This window comes from Staurois parvus, unplaced genomic scaffold (genome assembly GCF_062004578.1).
Source record: "Staurois parvus isolate SC_StPar_1 unplaced genomic scaffold, SC_StPar_1.0 ptg000516l, whole genome shotgun sequence".
In the NCBI taxonomy this organism is placed as follows: Eukaryota; Metazoa; Chordata; class Amphibia; order Anura; family Ranidae; genus Staurois; species Staurois parvus.
Window position 1 is genome coordinate 325,001 of NW_028318312.1, and position 20,011 is coordinate 345,011.

Below are 20,011 nucleotides of genomic sequence, written 5' to 3' on the forward strand. Positions count from 1 at the left end.
CACACGTCATACTTACCTGCTCTGTGCAGTGGTTTTGCACAGTGCAGACCCGATCCTCCTCGTCTCGGGTCCCCCAGTGTCACTCCTGGCCCCTCCCTCCTGCCGAGAGCTGCTAGAGCAAGCAGCTTGCTATGGGAGCACCCAAGCAGGCCCACTCTGGGGTCGCTGCTCTGCATGTCCATTTACACACACAGTCGACACAGCCCCGCCCCCTCTCTCACCCCTCATTGACTCACTGGCTGTGACAGCAGCAGAAGCCATTGGCTCAGCCAATGAGGAGGGAGAGTCCCTGGAGAGCCAAGGATCTTGTGCACAGTGAAGGATTGCAAGGGGGCTCAGGTTAAGTATTGGGGGGGGGGGGCTGCTGCACACAAGAGGTTTGCATAGAATGAAGGAAGGTAACAAAAAAAACGTCAGCCATCTCAACCACTTTAGGCCATCAGAAGTATGTCTACTATGCCCTCATATGGATGTTACAAGAATGGGCAATACCATCAAGAGTATTTTGCACCAAACTACTGCCAAAGCATCTTTTCCCACTTTGAACAGAATGGGCTGGGAGATCTGTCAAGGTCATAGTGTGTGTTTCCCCCTCCAGGATATTTTCCTCCAAACTTTATGTCCCGTTACAAAGATAGGAAGAGCAAGACTCTCCAACTGTGCCATAGAGGTGGTTTTTATTGTTTGTGTCAAAGACAGAAGGCTTCGCTTTATATTTTATTATTCCTATCCCATATTGTGTGTCACATGTTCTTAGGGAAGCATTTGAATGCAAATAACTCAGCCTTTGTTCTAACCCCTACCCACTCTCTCCAAAACCGAAAGATGTCTTTGCTCAAGTTGGGGATTTTAGATTTGGTGAAATCATATGCATTGCACTAAATGGTTTAGGTTATGCTTGTGATGGCTACAAAACTCACCTGTTCTGTTCTTACTCTGCGTCTGTACTCTGACTTCTGCCACTGATGCGATGAAAGTGTTGTTTCCATCTCGTTTACTCACAAGGTCAATTATTTTTTCAATGATTTCTTGAACAGGATTCCTACCATCTCTGTTTTCATCAGCAGACTGAAAAAAAAAAAACAAAACAAAATTCTGTTTATAAAAACACCATGAAATGTAAAGTACCATGCTGTCTATATTCTGTATCACTCCATTTACTTAAAGTGTTAATAAACTCAGGATCCTGCATTCGCTATACTTGGTCTCCCACGGTACACACCACATGGAAATGCAATTGTTGTAGTAAATATAAAACGGCTATATACTAATGAGAAAAGGTATTTAGCAGTCTTTAACCAGTGCTCAGCTGGACACTGACAGTCAAAAGCCTGTAGGAGAAGTTTTCATTCTCCTCTGTCATGAGACTGCATAACCCCTGACCCTCTGTCTGGACAGTGCTGTTTGGTCCTGTGCTGACCACATGCACCCTCTCAAAGAAAAAAAAAAAAAATCTCTAGTAATACACACTGAGCATGTTCAGAGTGACTCCAAGAGCGCAGTATTATCAGCAGATGGATTGGGGACAGTGGAAGGAGAGGATCAGAGAAGACCGGATTAAACAACCTTTTTACACAATGCAGAATAACCACCCCTTAGGTTCCACAGGAAGTATAACAAGCATGCTCTACTGCATATACAGACTGATGTTACTGTTGTGGGTTTAGTAACACTTTGCATAAAAATGTTTAAAAAGTTGGCTTCTCTCCAAGTAGTTTTTAGTAAGGGATCAACCCACCTCTGTTATGTCCAGATTTTTATTCTGTATAAGATATTGTGAAATGTTCAGAGCTAGAACATTATGGAAGCAACGGTCTTATCAATAAAAAGGTTTATATTTCCAGTTTATGGTATGTAGACCCTTTTTCCCCCCACTGTGTGAACTGTACTTACTATAGTCACATGGATCTCATTGTTTGCCAAAGGAGATGGCTCGCAGGTAATGTAGATGGAATATTCAGCTGAAGCATTCTTCAAGATGTTCAGATTCCTCAGTTCATTGCAAATGCTCTCTGTAGTGAGGCCCTGATCACACAAAGGCAAATTAGGTTATATTTTTAGAAATGCAGCCCCAAACAATACAACCCCTGCATGAGAAAATGTACACAAGGCGGATATACCTTTGGGCTTCAGTTATTTAATGCAAAGATACAGTTGGGCGAGCTTTATCGAAGAGCAAAAAAACCTAATTCTGCACAAAACTGGCCACTGACTTCTTGATCTCCTACATTTTGAATTCTTGGCTACGTGACATAGAAGCATGTGGAGCAGAGGTGTATTTACCACAAGGCAAACAAGGTATTTGCCTAGGGCGGCATTGGGTAAGAATTCCCCCTCGGAAAAAGGGATAGAAGAAGGGACACACGTGGGCATGGGGACCTGGTGGGTTCCGAAAGAGGCTGTGGTTTTCATGACTGTGTATGCAGAGCCTGACTCTCATTCCTGGGGAGGTCCGGAGTTGTGAAGGTGAATGTCTCTCTTTCACCGTGGGTGGCTGGTGTATGGGGGGCAGCGGCAGTGGAAGGTTCTCTCGATTGGGGGGCAGCGGTGTTGGTCAATGTCAGGCTCTCTTTGCATGGGGTGGGGGGGGGGGCTGATTTTTGTGTTGCCTAGGGCAGCATAAAACCTAAAGACATCACTGATGTGGAGCTTAGAACTCATCTGCGTGTATCTGTGTGATGAACCCCCAGAAATTAAAAAAAAATAAATAAAAATGCATTAAATAGAACCAAAAGGCATAAAAAGGAGTGAAAAGAATTAGAGTGCGTCTGCTCAAACACTGATCTTTAATTTGCTGGGCTGTGCTAGTGGCTGTATTCTTTGGTCTTTTGGGGGCTCCAGTGGCAAGTTCTGACCTGCCATAGTTTTAAGCTTTGTTCATGTCTGCAATGGAGACTCACTCATGCTGCTTGGACATAAAAATAAAATTTTGACTATTTAAGGCAACATTCTTTGAAATGAGAGGTGTGCTAGGGCAAAATTTGAGAAAAAAAAAAAAAAAATGGTCACAAGATCACACTCCATCAGAGCTGACAAGTTTTTGGAGCATTCTGTAGCCTGCATGCCCAGTAGGCATTTCATACATTCTTTTCTGCCCTCTTTACAGTATGTGCCCAGGCCAACTTAGATAAGCTGGTTTGCTTGGCTTCATACATGCTATAACAATATTAAAGCAAACAGTACTCCTTTAAGTATAAAGTCCATCTTCACTCACCGGTGACATCATCTCTTTGTTGAAGGTGAAAGTGATGTTTGCACAACTGTTGTCTTGATAGCTGGCATTAGCGTTACATTTGGTCTTCAGCGAGGGCCGATTGGAAGGCCAGCACTCCCCTGCTCCAGTGCAGGGAGGAACGAAGCAGTGGTTGTCTTTAATGGGAACACAAGACTGTCCGGGAGGGCATTCATTGCGACTTTTATGGTTTAAGTCACAGTGCTGAGGGCCACACCACACCTACAAAACATCAACAAAGGTCTATAACTGAAAGCCCACTGTGCATTCTCATTTTCTAAGTTTTGACACTGTCAAAAGAGAGTCTAAGACATTTGTTTGAGTTTATGGCATTTGCATGTCCTCTCTGTGCCTGTGTGGGTTTCCTCCCACACTTCAAAAGAGATGCCAGTAGGCTCATTGGATCCTGTCTAAATTGGCCCTAGTATGTGTGAATGTGACTTGGGGGCTTTAGACCGTACGCTCCTTAAGGGTTAGGGACTGATGTGAAAGAACAATATATATGTAAAGCGCTGCGTAAATTGACGGTGCCATATCTGTACCTTTAATAAAATGAATAACAATCTGCAATGCTAAAATATAGGCCGCTTTCCATTTAAAAGTGTCTTATAAACATTCACTAAAGTCTGTGCAAACGTCTGCTACCACTTGAGATATTTGGCAACATATTTACAGTGGCTACAGCTGAGCGCCAACCTTTGTTCTGTGCTGTCATCAACCAGGCTGGGGAGGGACTACCTGTAACGCATTACTAGCAGGAAGCTAGCTGTGAGCAGGAAAATCTCGGCACTACAAAACTAACTTTCTAAATCAGAACTTCTAAGCTCCTGATCTTGTTTTCCAAATTGCTTTGTACTGAAAGTAGCATTGTGGCTAAAGATATTAAACTTGCCTCTTGCATTTTCATTTCATATTTGCAAAAGTTTAAATAACTGAAGTCAAATTGATGAGTTATTTTTTTGTTTCTCCAACCTCTAAAGATCATTGCCACAGGTAACTTACATCCATTCAATGAGTCTATTAAAAACAATGACAATGTGAAGAGTGCAGTAACCTTTAGCAGCCAGATGTTTCTACACCAAATCTTTGTATGGAGGATTGGTTGCTAGAGATAGCTACAATTTGCCTTAGTAAATGATCCTGTAAATAGACTCGGTAATTCATGTGGCGTTCTGTCAGTTTCCCAACAGCTTGCATGGAAAATCAGGTACAGCATACGAGAACACATAGTGTTCCTGTACAATCAGAAGTGTGTACAGGGCATGACGTGTGCCGCCTTATCATCCTGTATGCATCCTGTCCTTAAACAGTGATGACAGCCCTTTTCTGTACAAACGGCTGAATTTGAAAGCAAAACACTTAATCATTTTAGACTGTGCTCGAAACTCGTTAGGCTTTCAAGGATCTTGCTCTTCACGCTGTATGACAACATTAAAATAAGGAGCTTACCTTGGAGCAGGCAACTTTTCCATTGAGACATTGACAGGCGTTGCAGTCATCATCCCATTTGGCTCCATCTGGCGTAGCATGTCCATTAATTAGACAAGGCTTTCCTGTAACTGCACAAATACTAGTGTGAGAATAGGCCTTCATATCAAGAACTAGCAGAAATGTTCTGGGACTAAAAGTTTTGGTGTCACTTTCAGTTAAAACCTATTGGTATTAGTCAAAGATTACAGAATAATGCTGCTTTAAAAGTCATTGTAGCCAAAAACCTTGGTGGACCAGAATTTGTCCATGTAATCTTGGGACAAAAAAACAAAAAAAAAAAAAAAAAAACAGCAGGGGGCTGATAAAATGGAAAACAGGCTTGAGCTTGTAAATGCTAAGTTAAAGAGCAGGATGTACAGCAGGCATTTGTAACACGTTTAGCCACCTTTAATAAGCTTTCCTGGCTTATTTCAAGTGTATGTAGAGCCAAAACTTTTCTTTGGTTTTAAATGGAGTAGGGAAGGGTTAAAATCCGCTACCAGGTTATGTTTGCTATAATATGCAATGGTGTGGTGCTACAACCCTTTCGACAAATATGAGACAACTATACCTGTGCATGGATCACAGCCACTTAAACCAATCCGTTCATCTGTACAAAAGAGGGCCGGCAACACGGTGTTGAAGTGAAAAAAACCCATCTTCTTTATATGCCCAGCAAAGATAACATAAGTAGTCTGAAACAAAAAGGGTGGCCATCTACACACAGACACTGACTCCCTGTGGCATAAATGTGATGAAATGGGAAAATGGATTCAGCTCCTGTTCATCTGTACAGAACTCCACATTTTGCCCTTTTGAGGACTTAAATCGTAGAGGCCATTTTGTTGAAGTCTACAAGTCAATTCAGTCTGTCTTGCACCAATCCTTTCACATGCTGATCCGACTGACATTGAAACACCTGGTGTGGAGGAGCATTCGAGCAGCACTATTTTCATTATTTTGGGCTATATACAGAAAACGGTTGACGCGTTTCATCCTGGGTGGAATAAAGCCTACCTGGGCTGAAATGAGTCAGTCTGATTTGGATCATTTTATATCTTTGTTGAGCATATAATAAAGTTGATTTTTTTTTAGCTTCAATACTGTTGCCAGCCCTATTCAGGTTATTTTTGATACCAGTGTCCCATTAGGGAGATTTCCTTTTGCTTCCTGCCCTGGAGTCACAAAGAAATGAGGAAATCACTCTAAAGTGAACCGAGTTGTCAGGGGAACAGTTGCCCAAGTGACCTGTCCAAGTTGTGACAGATTTACTGTAAAGCCACATTTTGTAGGTTGAGCCAATATTTAGACTACCAAGTATCGACTATCTCAAGGTCAGAGCAAATGCCTCGACTGTTTCAGGACTACACATCAACTTTAGAATGAACACAGAATTTGAACAGCTGCTATAAATACTTGAAATGACAGGTTGCAGCTGGCAGTACCTTCTTGACACTTTGGACCACTACGGCCAGGTGGACAGATGCAACGGTAACCATTAATTTCATCTACACATGTTGCTCCATAAGCACATGGGGAGGATTGGCACTCATTAATATCTGAGGAAAAAAAAAACAGACACAAACGGTAAATGCAACGTCTGATCAAATTAGGAATTTCAAAACATTTTCTTTTCACAGGGCCTATAAAAAAATAAAATCAGAGAAAGGCCCAACTCCAGCCAGCTGCCACTGGCCATCAGCCCCAAATTAGACAAGCATGCTGGAAGAAACCCAGTTCAATATCACATTGCCTTAATTTGTTGTACATCTACACTGAGTAAGCTACGTAACAGGCAATAAAATAGAAAAAAAACTCTAAAAGAGAAAAGTTATGGAATGTACATATTTGACACCTGGGATCAAAAGAAATACCTATATAAACCACATTTAAAGCAAGGAACAGTTCTTGCTGCCCATATCACTCAACCAGAACCCTCATTTCATTTTTAGCTGCAGAACTGACAACTGGAAGCGGACTGTTTTTATGGGATACAAGAAATCTTTCCTAAAGCACATTTTGATACACCAGTCCCCAAAAAGACTAGGTGCATATAATCCAGGTTTCTTCTGATACTTATTTTAAAGTAGAAGCTCACATTTATTAGAGATGTGACAAGAGAACCGTGCAATTCTCAAGTCAATTTCAAAATGATTACCGATCTTGTTTTATTTTAGATGCACGGGTTTTTGAAGTATCCCTTATGTTCAGAAAGCATGGCTAAGATGGTATTGAAGACTATAAATAACGACACTATTCCACATTTCAGGGGTACAATAGAAACTTCAAAAGCCTTTGAAAACCTAAAAAAAAAACATCTGTTTTATTGTCCTATAAGTCCTATTATCCAGAAAATATCCAGTCTTACGTACAACAAAACCGTTTAGTACCTTTTTGCAGCAAAAATCTAACATAACCTATTCTTCTGAACATGGTAGAGCTCCTGCCAAGCTGGTCACAAAGATATTGACCTTGTTCAATAAAGGGTGTCAGTACAATATTTCATAGCAACCAACTAGGGTTCATCTTGTACTGATCTGGTGGCCATACACTTTTTTTTTTTTTTAACTGATCAAATATGCAAACAAACGAATAGCCAGAACTTTCTTCGTTATTAGCTTCAAAGTTGATGGGCTGTGACAAAAATATTTTGATCACTTTACATCAATCAACTGTATACAAATACTTTTTATATGAATACAGTCATATTCTGATCAGATCACGGTGGAAACAGAGGTGCAATTGAGAACGTACAATGGTATTAACTAACTCCTGTCATTTAAAATCCACCTCCTTGTGTGCGACATTGATCGAATGTGTTGTGAACTCCAGTTCAATGATGTCTACCAGATTATTCTGGTAGTAAAATAAATCATTTTTTTTTTTAAACAACTTGTATGGTCACCATTATGCAGAATAATCGACTGATGTCTCCTCACACTCCTTATGAATAAAGCCATACGTGACCGTTGGTATATATGATATACAAAAGTGATATTTATTCAGAATGCCATTGAAAAATTTAAATTATATTCACAGTATAAAGAGAATACATTAATAGGCTGAAAATGGATTTTATGAAAGCAATCAGTATGATGGGTTAGTAACAGTTTTGGAATAGCACAGGTTCCCATTGTGGAATTCCTTTTAGGACTGAGCTTACAGGGGCAACAGGGGCCTGTAATGATTTTGCTAAAATGTTTGTCAAATACAGTTGCAGTGTATAACAAGTTAAAAGCAATTAGTTTTCGTGGTTTTGTACACAATATGTGCTGTAGCTATCATGTTAAAAAGATATGTTTCTACATCTCTAGTGAAATGAGCTTTACTCGGAGCAATGGCCCACCACCATCAAAGTTTCATCAACCTTCCCTTAGAAGCCCAATCTCTCGAAGTGTAAATACAGAAAAGCTTCCATTATTGCAAGAGCCAGCAGTGAGCATGCAGCCCTCGGCCCTTCACAAAACAGGCTGCGAAGAGGAGAGACAGAGCCATCCATATGCCAGCTAGACCCCACTTGGCTGCCAGCCAAATCCAAGCAGGCCTATTCATGAGTGTGTGTGTGTGAAAGGTTCCCAGCTGTATTATCACTAGTATGGCTTTCTACATGGAATCTGGTGTGAAATCTACAGCGTTAACATTTATGACAGAACACCATTTCAAAATGAAGGGACTGGAGAATACCACTTTAGACAGAAATTACAGTTTAGATCTTCCCAAGGTATAATTACACAAAATCTGTTGCTGTGATTTAATGGCCTGGTTTTATACAGCAGACAGGAACAATTGTTATTTTTCACCAAAACCCACAGAAGCAAACACTAAAATCAAAATGGATTATACAATATTTATGATACAGCACTTCATGTAGGAGTGGGCCTTGTGAGAACTGCCTGTAGGGCTCATTGTAACAAGTCAGCCTTTTTTATTGTCTAACTGGGATGAGAAACATGAAAAGAATATAATTTGATTTGCCACTATGGGCGACATAAAAATTTTTTCTTTTAACTTTCACATATTAGACCAACTGACATAATTGGTCTTTAAAAATCAAACACTAACAGACAAATTGATGCCATTGAAGCAAGCCCAAAGCCCGTCGACACAGGCCCCAACAACATCTAACCTGGATGAAGATGGTATCTATAGGCAACACCTCAATGTTTCCAGACTGGTTATGGTCAATTTAGATGTCACATTCTATAGATGAAAGTTGAGTAATATTTTATGAGGACCAGTCATCCCTTACACATCAGTAGAATCAATTCTGTGTGCTAGAAATCCAAACAGAGCCTTTTTCACCTCAAGGTTCCCACTGACTCCAGTACCCCAGAAGAGTTGGTCAACATGGTCTTCAACTTAAAGAGGAGCAAAACCCTCCCATGCTTTTCAGCCAAGGAAACGGCCATCTTATCCCCGGTTTGATCTACAGTTGTCATGATGCTGCACATGTGATTAGTTATCACACCAGCCATTTGACGGTTTGACAGTTTTGTTGTTAGCACAAGGCATGCCAGGAATTTAATGGTTTTAAAAAGGTTAAATCCATGGGTTTAGATCCACTTTAAGGAGACCAGTGTGCATTCATACAATGTGAGCCTTCCATTAACCAAACTTTCACTATCTGCAACAAAAACTTTTGTATGTGATTTTCCAAATACGCAACAGCAGTACTTACTAATTCTACAGTCTGGACCAGCAAATCCGGGTGCACATTCGCATCGATACCAGTTGTCCCCATCTACGCATGTTCCACTGTTGTAGCTAGAAAAAAAAAAAAGAATTTAAAAATATCTGCTAAACAATAAACATTCAAAAACAGTTACAGGACATTAACCTGCAATATAAGTTTTTCCTTTTAAGCAGATATTAATATTGTGTTTGGAACTTGAAATAATTCAAGAATGTGACAAGATAATTGGCACCCTTTACAGAAATTCTTAGGCTGCCTGTATAGCAGTCCATGCTTGCCTGGCTATAAAATTACAGTTATTACACATCTACAAAAAATATTTAAATATAAAGAATGCCAACAGCAGGATTGAAGGTACTGCATACAGCATTTGAAAAATACCACTGAATTTGAATGCATGTTGAATGTCCTTTAAATGCTTTGCATATTATATATGAACATCGGTACCATTCACAAACTACAAAAACCTCTAAATGTGTGTTTAGTAGAGATGTGTAATGCATAGTAACCTGAAGCAACCAAATCACTTAAGTCCAACTACAACTGACTGCTGAAATCTGAAAATGCTGGCCTCTTCTGTTAACCACAGATGATTCTGTGTACTGTTATTAAAGGATTAGTCCATTCAAAACAGTTTTTACCTCGACATTAGAATGTGGTTTCTTGGACATCACAATGGATATTCTCCATCACAAGAGGTTTTAGGTTCCATCCCCTCCTACCCTTGCACCATTACAAATCCAAGCAATGGGACCCCAGTTCACTTGCTGTGGCACGTCAAAATAGACAAGGCCCTAGACTGTTCTATAATTCCTCCCATTCCATTTATAATTATTTATTTCAGTACTTCTGAACATGTCCTCTGGCCTAAGGGATAAAATACTTTGACACCTTAAGCTGATGCAGCTCTTGGTAAATGCAATGGTGTCAATTTAACCCCCAGCTTTTTTTTTTTTTTTATACGAACATGTCTGAGTACAGAAAAAACACAAAAAAACCACCCCACATTTAAAAAAATAAAATATACATCCACGCAGGGAGAGTCTCCTTGCTCAGCAGGGAATCTGCCGATTCCTCACTGAGCAAGCAGATGCCTGGTCCGTGTCCGCTACGATGATGCAATGATGCAGAGCGGACACAGACACAGCCTGTTCTCTATGGATGGATGGAATGATATAAATGGACTGCCTGTCCATTTACACCTAACTGCTGTCCAATCTGCACCGCTAGATGGATGGGGAATGGATCGTTTGTGGGCAAGATCGGATGTAGACGTGTGTAAACGGACACATCTGTTTACATCTGCCATTCCATAAAGGGGACTGGAGAGTCCAATTGGGTCTGCCTGAAAAACAGACAGGTGGTCTTGATCGGCCCACTAGTGTGAAAGGGGCCTTATTAGTGAATGAAGGAAAGGCCAGCATTGAAAGGGCTTATATTTCTGTCCTGATAAGTTCATTTTAAGTAAAGCTCTGTATCTCCAACACTCATCCCCTCCAATTATCACCCTGACGTAGAATGACACAGGAACACCTTACTGGGTTTGCTTTACTTACCATGGATGTGGGTTGCAGTCATTGGTATCTGCAAACACAAATCAGAAGCACAAATTAAAATGATATAGGGCCTGTGGATTGTAATTAAAATCAAGCTGCATACATAAAACTGCAAACACAGGAAGAGCTTTTGTATAAGGAAGGGGGGCCAGACTGGATGAAAGTGAAGGGAAGCAGGCAGGCTGTTGGCTGAGAATGCAGGAAAACATGGGGGCAACATCTGTCTCTGGTTATCTCATTCAAAACTTTCTCATGCCCAGGTTCAGCCTCTGTTACTTAATGTTATAGCAAAACATGATTCAGGTGATGCTGAAGTCCATATCAAACACTTCCCACTTCTGCTTTCAATTTAAGGTTCAGGGGGTGGCAGGATGAGCTAATTGTCTAGCTGTGGATTGATCTACCCCTTCCAGCACAGCTCAGTAAGCAGACTTACTCTGAGAGCATGTTTGACCTTCCCAGCCTTCTTTGCAGACGCAAATGAAAGAGTCCCCGTGGACAACACAAGTTCCACCGTTGAAGCAAGGATTTGGTAAACAGCTGCTGTTTCTTGCTATGAAGAAAATATAAAGAAAGTATGAGAGCCGAGCAGGGAACAGGACAGTCAAGAAATAAAACAGTCCAATTCTATTCTCCACATAGTACTGCTGTAACAAAAAAAGTGTATGCATTTCATCTAACACAACCCAAGAATACATTTAACATAACTTAGGGGAGCACTATCCATACCCTAGTAAGAAAAAAAAAAAAAAAAAAAAAAAAATATATATATATATATATATATATATATATATATATATATATATATATATATATATATATATATATATATAATTATAATATAAAAATAACCTCAATGCCTTTGAAGATGCCTCAGAAAAGTGATCCACTAAGAAGGGGTGTGTGACAAGCACTGCTGCTAATGCAAGCCTAGCCTTTCCTCCCCCCACCTCCTAATCCAGATATTCAGTCCCCCAAAATGTCTGGCCGAGCCTGGACTTTCATAAAGCCAAAACTTGCACAAAGCTAAGCAATCTCCCCCATATGAAAGCACTTATGGCCAGTCACTGACCATTGAAATGCCAATGCTAAAAGGTGGGATTCATTTTTTTTTATACAGTTACTTTAAAGACATTTACTGGAACAATCTAGGATAATATGAATTAAAGGAACACCACCCAATTACATAAAGGAGAAATAAATCACTCTAATCAGGGACATTTAGGAAGCCTTCTCTACGGACACTTACCAATGTTACAAGTGGTGCCTTCCCATCCAGGAGAACACATGCACTTAAATGTATCCCCCTGGTCGTAGCAGGTGCCCCCGTTGTTGCAGGTGTTCTCATCACACTGGCTGTCCTCTGCAAGAACCAGAATATTGTTATCGGGATGAGAACTCAGAACGCACCAACGTTTTAGCTCCAGTTACAAACACACACTTACGGGAGTGGCAGGTCTTTCCTTTCCACCCATTCTTGCATTCACAGTAGAAATCATTAACCAAGTCCCGACAAGTACCTCCATTGTGGCAAGAATTTTTACTGCAGTTATTTATGTCTAAAACAGCAACAAAAACACAGCACATGGTGAGATACTAAAGATGAAGGCAGCATAGACTGTAGATATCAGAATCAATGGAAGGACTGGTAAAGTTTGTTTTATTTATAGAGCGCTGACAAATTATGCAACCCTTTACAGAGAGCATAAGGATGTACCCTTCTAAGGAGTTTACATTATTATTTCTACTTGTATAGCATCATCAGTTTACGCAGTACTTTACATACATTGTACATTCGCATCAGTCCCTGCCGTCAAGGAGCATACAATCTAAGGTCCCTAACTTGCATACACATACTAGGGTCAATTTAGATATGAGACAATGACCTACCAGCATGTGTTTGGAGTGTGGGAGGAAACCGGAGTAACCAGAGGAAAACCACGCAGGCACAGGGAGAACATGCAAACTCCAGGCAGGTGTTTTCGTGGCTGGGATTAAAACCAATGACCCTAGTACTGTCAGGCAGAAGTGCTAGCCACTGTGCTGCAAGAACAGGTAGGTTTCTTCTACATCAAAGCTGGCCATATATTGCTCAAATTCTGACTAGCTCAGATAAAATTCAAGTAGTGTATGGCCTTGCCAGAACCAATCTGTTGTTCGATTGACTTTTGATAAAGCAGAATATTGGAAAAATTTGTCGACTGAACATTGCCTACATCCATCCAGATGAAGGCACTGTTCAGATATTGTGCAAGCTGTCAGAATACATTAGCCAACAGGGAGATTTGATCATGTGCATGGTTAGCATGGATAGAGGAACAATCCAAAGACATGCTGGTAGGTTAACGGATTCCTGTCTAAATTGGCCCTATGTGTATGTATGAATGTAAGCTAGCGACCTTAGATTGTAAGCTCCTTGATGGCAGGGACTGATGTGAATGTACAATATATATGCAAAGCACTGTGTAAATTGATGGCACTATACGAGTACCTGAAATAAAAATTCATTGTATTTAGAGTAAAAAATATTTAACACCCATTACATACTTTGCTAAATTCTGTAGCATTGACTATCCAAAATCTTACAAAAAGGGATAAACAGTAACCCGATCCAGAGAAGCAAATAAACTCACCTATTTCGCAGTAGGTCCCCTCCCATCCTTCACTACAAATACACTTGTAAGAGTTCACCCCATCGATACACGTTCCTCCATTCTTACAAGGGCTGCTTTCACAGTCATTTATGTCTACAAGAACAAGTACATCATTTAGGCATAAGACAGAATACACGCATTCACATGATCTTCTGCAGGCTTGAGTAACAGTATAAAAGGTGGTAACAATATAAAGAGCGTTATGAAGTAATAAATGACAAACCTGAAAACAAATTTAAAATTTTACAGTAGGCAGACTAAAGCGGATATCCAACTAGCTGGTCTGAGTTGATGCACTTGACAGGCCATAGTGCTTTTTTACTTAAAATTAGAGGAACTGAATTTATTCTCTCTTGAGAAGAGGAGATTAGGGGGGATATGATCAACATGTATAAATACATCAGTGGTTCATATAGTGAACCAGGTGTGGAGTTATTCACCATGAGGTCATCACAGAGGACAAGGGGGCACTCTTTACTTCTTGAGGAAAAGAAATTTAATCTCCAAACACGGAAAGGTTTCTTCACAGTGAGAGCTGTGAAAATACGGAATAGACTCCCTCAAGAGTTGGTTCTGGACAGCTCAGTGGATTGCTTTAAAAAAGGCCTGGATTCATTCTTGGATACACAGAATATAACTGGATACTAACATTTATAGGTAAAGTTGATCCAGGGAATATCAGATTGCCTCTCGGGGGATCAGGAAGGAATTTTTTTTCCCTGCAGGAGCAAACTGGGTAATGCTTTGCTGGGTTTTTTTTGCCTTCCTCTGGATCAACTCTGGGTATAGGATTATAATTTTTTTTTTTTTTTTTTTTTAATGGTTGAACTGGATGGACTTGTCTTTTTTCAGCCAGACTAACTATGTAACTTTGACAGATTTAACTAAAAGCATTCATTGTAAGGATTAGCTCACATGGGTGTCTAAAATGTGTTTATGTACATGTCATGCAATCATATTAACCTGTATGGGGTTAAAAAAGCCTGACCTTAATAGATTTCAAAAGCCCATGTGAACTAGTCCTTAGACAAGCATTAGAACACAAGTGAAATGACGCATTTAAAATGTATACCAGCTCACCTACTATATAAAAAAGTATAGGCGATACTTCAAGGCTCAGTAAATCTCAGAATAAGTGAGCGCTTCAAACAACTAATAAAATCAATTAGTGAATAAAATGAATAAATAAGAAAGCAGCTGAACACCAAAAGGTACCATATAAACCTTCATAATAAGAAATGTATACGAGGGAGAGGTGCAGCGCTAGCTGAACAAATATACACTTATATACTTAATAAATATACACTAATATAAAGTGCTATTAAAGTGCAAAACGGTGACTAAATGACAAGTATAGTCCGTAGCGTGCTCAAAAATCCAAGAGAGTCCTTAAAGAGCTCCAATCCCTGGATTCGTGGATGAGGTGATAAAGATAAGAATTGCGCACTCACCAGATACGCAATTCAAGTGCGCATTTAAAGCTGATAATTCCAGGGTCCTCATATGGATCTGGTCAGATCTGGTCACAAAAGCCTCTCGCCACCTGGTAGTGTTTTCCACACATGGAAGAAAGGGGCCGCTCTGCAGATGTAAAGGACTCCCACCAGGAGAGCCCCAAGAACAAAGGAGGCCAGATAGTGTGATACCTTATACACAAGGGGTGTTTTATTCCCAAAGACACATAGTATACAGGCAGAGGCAGGGCAGCCCTGCCTCTGCCTGTATACTATGTGTCTTTGGGAATAAAACACCCCTTGTGTATAAGGTATCACACTATCTGGCCTCCTTTGTTCTTGGGGCTCTCCTGGTGGGAGTCCTTTACATCTGCAGAGCGGCCCCTTTCTTCCATGTGTGGAAAACACTACCAGGTGGCGAGAGGCTTTTGTGACCAGATCTGACCAGATCCATATGAGGACCCTGGAATTATCAGCTTTAAATGCGCACTTGAATTGCGTATCTGGTGAGTGCGCAATTCTTATCTTTATCACCTCATCCACGAATCCAGGGATTGGAGCTCTTTAAGGACTCTCTTGGATTTTTGAGCACGCTACGGACTATACTTGTCATTTAGTCACCGTTTTGCACTTTAATAGCACTTTATATTAGTGTATATTTATTAAGTATATAAGTGTATATTTGTTCAGCTAGCGCTGCACCTCTCCCTCGTATACGATACTTCAAGGCTGCCTGAAAGCAGAATTTCCCGTTTGTCATATTTTAGTATGTCACGGTTAGCAGTGAAATTTTTTTTTATGCGTTATCTGGGGAAAGTCCCAGACCATACCAGGTAACCATTTGTTTCTTTGTACTCTGTAATCGCAAGAGCTTACTTTGAAAAGAGGGATTGGGAATTTCTGCCACACTTACTTTCATGACAGTATGTGCCAGTGAAGCCCTTGTTGCACTCGCAGGTGAATTTGCCTCCAGGCTGGCTCTTACATTTGCCATGTGGTCCGCACACATTGGAGGAAATGTACCGCACCCCCTCTGGGGTATTGTTGGAAGCCACTGCAACCGTACAGCTGTCAATTACTACAAGTGGGGAGAAGACCAGAAAGAGAACCATGAACAACATAATCACCACCACACAATTTCCAAACTTGCAACTTTACTTTTAAAATGTTGCCCACCCTCACAGATATGGTGCATTTTACTAGTGTCTTATCGATATTACAGATATGTATAATACTCCTATAAGTGACTAGAATGTTAATATAGACATTATGCCTGCAGCTAAATCACGTCAAGCTTATTCACTAAATTATAACTAAAACGGCAAAACACTTTTTTTTCTCAAGTTTTGGACAGAGTGGTCAGGTCTTTATTGCTGTCTGTGCCCAGTTGTTTATCATGATCATTGAAAGTCCCCCCCCCCCCTCTATTGTACAGCGCTGAGCAAACCCTTTGGCGCTATATAAACTCGATAAATAAATAAATAAAGTGAAAAGAAAACCCCAAATTTTGGGCTGTCCCCAAAGTAATGGTGGAAAAATCTTCCAAATGGGGACACTAGCTCTGGTGACCTGGAAGGCCTCAAGGGATTCCCTTAATCTACAGAGATCTCCTCTCACTTCCTGTTGTTGCTCTGGGATAGGAAGTGAAGGTTAAGCCAATGGCTAAAAAAACTAAAAAAATGACAGGGGTTATAATGCTCCCTCGGAGTCTATCCAAAAAAAGTTAATGCAACATACACTAATCCACAACAACCAACATTACCCAATCACCAATCTGACCACAGTAATCGGATTAGTTATTGATCACTGCATACATCATTTCATTGCCTTACTTAAAGAGGAGTTCCAGTCAGTTCTGTGTTTTATTAAAAGTCAGCATGTGAGATCATGCGTGTTTCTATAAACAAGTTTTTATTTTTTTTTTCAATAAAAAGGCATTTAAGTTTTTTTTTTTGTTTAGTTTTGGATCACATGATTTTTTTCCCCCCTTACTTAAGCCCAAAATAACTCATAAAATGCAGCATGCACTTAATTGTCCCTGCTCGCTTGACCTCCGCTCCTCCACCAAAACCTTGCAAACCTTACTGCACACTAATCACTTAACTGCCTGGGCACAGCTGGATTTTATTATCACCCTGTGTGGTTCCACAGCCACTGCACCCAAGAGTGTTTGCCGAGTGCCCAGCATGTGTCAAGCAACGGCACACATACCTTCGCAGGGAGTAGTGCGGCAGTGATCTTTTAATTGTGAGCAGTTCTTCCCCTCGTAGTCCTCGGAGCAGTTACAGAAGTAATCGGTGGCGAGATTAAAGCACTGGGCTCCGTTCTGGCAAGGGTTGGGCTTGCAGTAATCTATGTCCAACTGTAAATGTTGGAGGGGAAAGCAGAAGCAAAAACAAAGGTTTTATTATTACCCTATTCAATGCTAAAGAGAACAGAGACTCTGGAATCTGACCTTTTCATCTAGCTGCCTCCAATAATTTTACTTAAAGCAGAATGTACAGCTCTGCACTGCCTAGATCTAAGGAGACACATCCAGGATATAAAACAGTCACCAAAGGCCAGCTAGGAACATATAACAAAACTTTAACACGAAAACATTTGTGATCTGTTTAACTTAATGGAGTCGATTTCCCTGGCTCACCCTCCACCACCCTCCACCACCACCCCCCTCCTTCCCCAGACCGACACTTTATTGGCAGACAGCTGTAAGGAGTATGACTATATAGCAAGCCTCACTGAACATAAGGTATTTAGTGTACAAATCATTAGAAAAGAGGGAGGAGGTATGGGGGGGGGTTGTTGGTCTTAGGACAATCCAGGAAGGTTTGCATTTCACCAGCGCTCACCTGACAGAGGTTTCCAGAGAAACCAGCGGGACAGAGACATTGAAATCCATTGATTTCATCCTGGCAGTGACCCCCATTCATACAAGGGTTGCTGGCACATTCATTGACGTCTTTCTCACAGCGCTCCCCTGCATAGCCGGGCGGACAGATACAGCGAAAGCCATTAACCAAGTCCTGCAGTTGACAAAAAAGTTGAAACAAAAGAAACGCTGTTTATTTAGAACCAACAATAACATCTGTTCAGAAGAGAAAATGTGGGCATGAACATCCGCAAGGCCACAAAATGATAAAACTGTTTATTTTTTATGGGGAGAACCTTTACAAAAGATTTATATATTTTATTATACAGTATTTATATAGTGCCAGAAAGGTTTGCTCAGCGCTGTACATTATAGTGGGGGACAGAACATGAGACAATACAGTAACAAAATACACGAGGGGTTTGAGGGCCCTGCTCTTTCGAGCTTACAATCTAGGATAATAAAACATATTTTTTATATTTATTACAGATACTTCTATAGCGCCGTCACTTTACGTAGCACTAATAAAATTTTTTTTTTTTTAATATATATATATATATATATATATATATATATATATATATATATATATATATATATATAAATATAAATATAAAAATAACATTCAGATCAGTCCCTAACCCTCAAGGGGCGTACAACTTCTAAAGTCCCTAACATATATTAATACATACACATACTAGGGTAAATTTTTAGAAAGGATCCAATTAACCTACCAGCATGTCTTTGGAGTGTGGGAGGAAACCGGAATACCCAGAGGAAACCCACGCAGGCACAGGGAGAACATGCAAACTCCAGGCAGGTGGTGCCTTGGTTGGGATTTGAACCAACGACCCTAGTACTGCCAGGTGGAAGGGCTAACTATTTAGCCACTGACACACACTGACTTTTTTTAAATGAGGTCTCATAGCAAACTGCATAGGATACCTCAGTATAGTGAAGCATCAAAAGGCCAAGTTCACGTTTTATTAAAAAATACATAAAAATGTACATCATTTTGCAGGTTAAAAGAAAAAAAAAATTTTTTTTTTTTTTCGTACACTGCAGCCTGTAAAGCATGATCAGCAGATCATGGGTGGAATGCCAGGCTCCTACAGACTGTCCATATAGCTGTCTGCCTGTACCTTCCGTACGATCAAGCAGTTACTGAACTCCAGGAAGGATCAATGAACTACAAGAGCTCTCACCAGTACCTTTGCAGTTTGAGAACTAAAAGCCATCAGATACAGCAGCCATGCTACCTGTAGTTCATTCATTCACAAGATGGTGGAGGAGGCATAATTTCCAAAAAAAAAAAAAAAAAAAGCCATGGTCCACCCAAAACATTTAAAACTCAGTCTTTTGCACCATGTTACACTACTATTTGGGGTAATAAATGATTGCCAGGTCAGCCTCGCACAGCCATACCAGGATCTTAGAATTCAAATATAGATTTGTACCTAAATTGTTTGCTTTAACAGGTGAAGACTCCCTTGCTATACTCCATGAAGGATGAGCTGAGGGGTGTAGCTGTGACCTCCATATCTTACTGGTGGATTCCCCAAGAGATAAAATAAGCCATTCAGGTGAATTGAGTCACTGGTATCCACCAAAAATTATTTCCCCCCCCCCCCCCCCATTTTGAATGAACATAAGAAAATATATATCAACATACCCTGCAAGTTCCCCCATGCTGGCACTGGTCAATGCAATCATTGATATCTAGACGAAGGAACAGACAAAAGCAGAAACTATATAAATATTACACAAAAGACACTTGAGATTGTGGATCACTGAAAACTATATGCACTTGAAATGATGCTGAAAAAAGCGCAAATATCTATAACCGCAGTTAGATAGAGCTTTTGTTGAGTTTCCTGCATCCTTTCCTTTAGATAAGGTTATTTTAAAGGGTGGGGACCTTGAAGCAATTCTTCCAGGAGTTTGCTAAAAACTTCACATCATTGTTTTCGCCATGTTATCAGAACATGACCATACTACAGACTAATAAGTTTGATAAAATTGTATATTTTCTTTCCAAGCAGACAACTCCCTTTTTCCTTAAATTATATCAACCGATTTAGAT

The 20,011-nt window shown here is 40.3% G+C and overlaps 1 protein-coding gene across 1 annotated transcript in view; it reads right to left on the minus strand.

Annotated features, from left to right (window-relative positions):
* The window catches only part of JAG1 (jagged canonical Notch ligand 1), a 77,679-nt gene that overhangs the window by 4,346 nt on the left and 53,322 nt on the right, over positions 1-20,011 (minus strand). Inside the window, exons 11-25 of the mRNA XM_089690102.1 lie at positions 19,601-19,647; positions 17,909-18,082; positions 17,271-17,421; positions 15,973-16,137; positions 13,585-13,698; positions 12,397-12,510; positions 12,201-12,314; positions 11,388-11,504; positions 10,952-10,979; positions 9,381-9,466; positions 6,148-6,261; positions 4,682-4,791; positions 3,215-3,454; positions 1,894-2,025; positions 921-1,068 (exon numbers count right to left, since the gene is read on the minus strand). Coding sequence (XP_089546228.1) covers positions 921-1,068; positions 1,894-2,025; positions 3,215-3,454; positions 4,682-4,791; positions 6,148-6,261; positions 9,381-9,466; positions 10,952-10,979; positions 11,388-11,504; positions 12,201-12,314; positions 12,397-12,510; positions 13,585-13,698; positions 15,973-16,137; positions 17,271-17,421; positions 17,909-18,082; positions 19,601-19,647 — 1,854 coding nt within the window. The remainder of the gene's footprint in view (positions 1-920; positions 1,069-1,893; positions 2,026-3,214; positions 3,455-4,681; positions 4,792-6,147; positions 6,262-9,380; positions 9,467-10,951; positions 10,980-11,387; positions 11,505-12,200; positions 12,315-12,396; positions 12,511-13,584; positions 13,699-15,972; positions 16,138-17,270; positions 17,422-17,908; positions 18,083-19,600; positions 19,648-20,011) is intronic.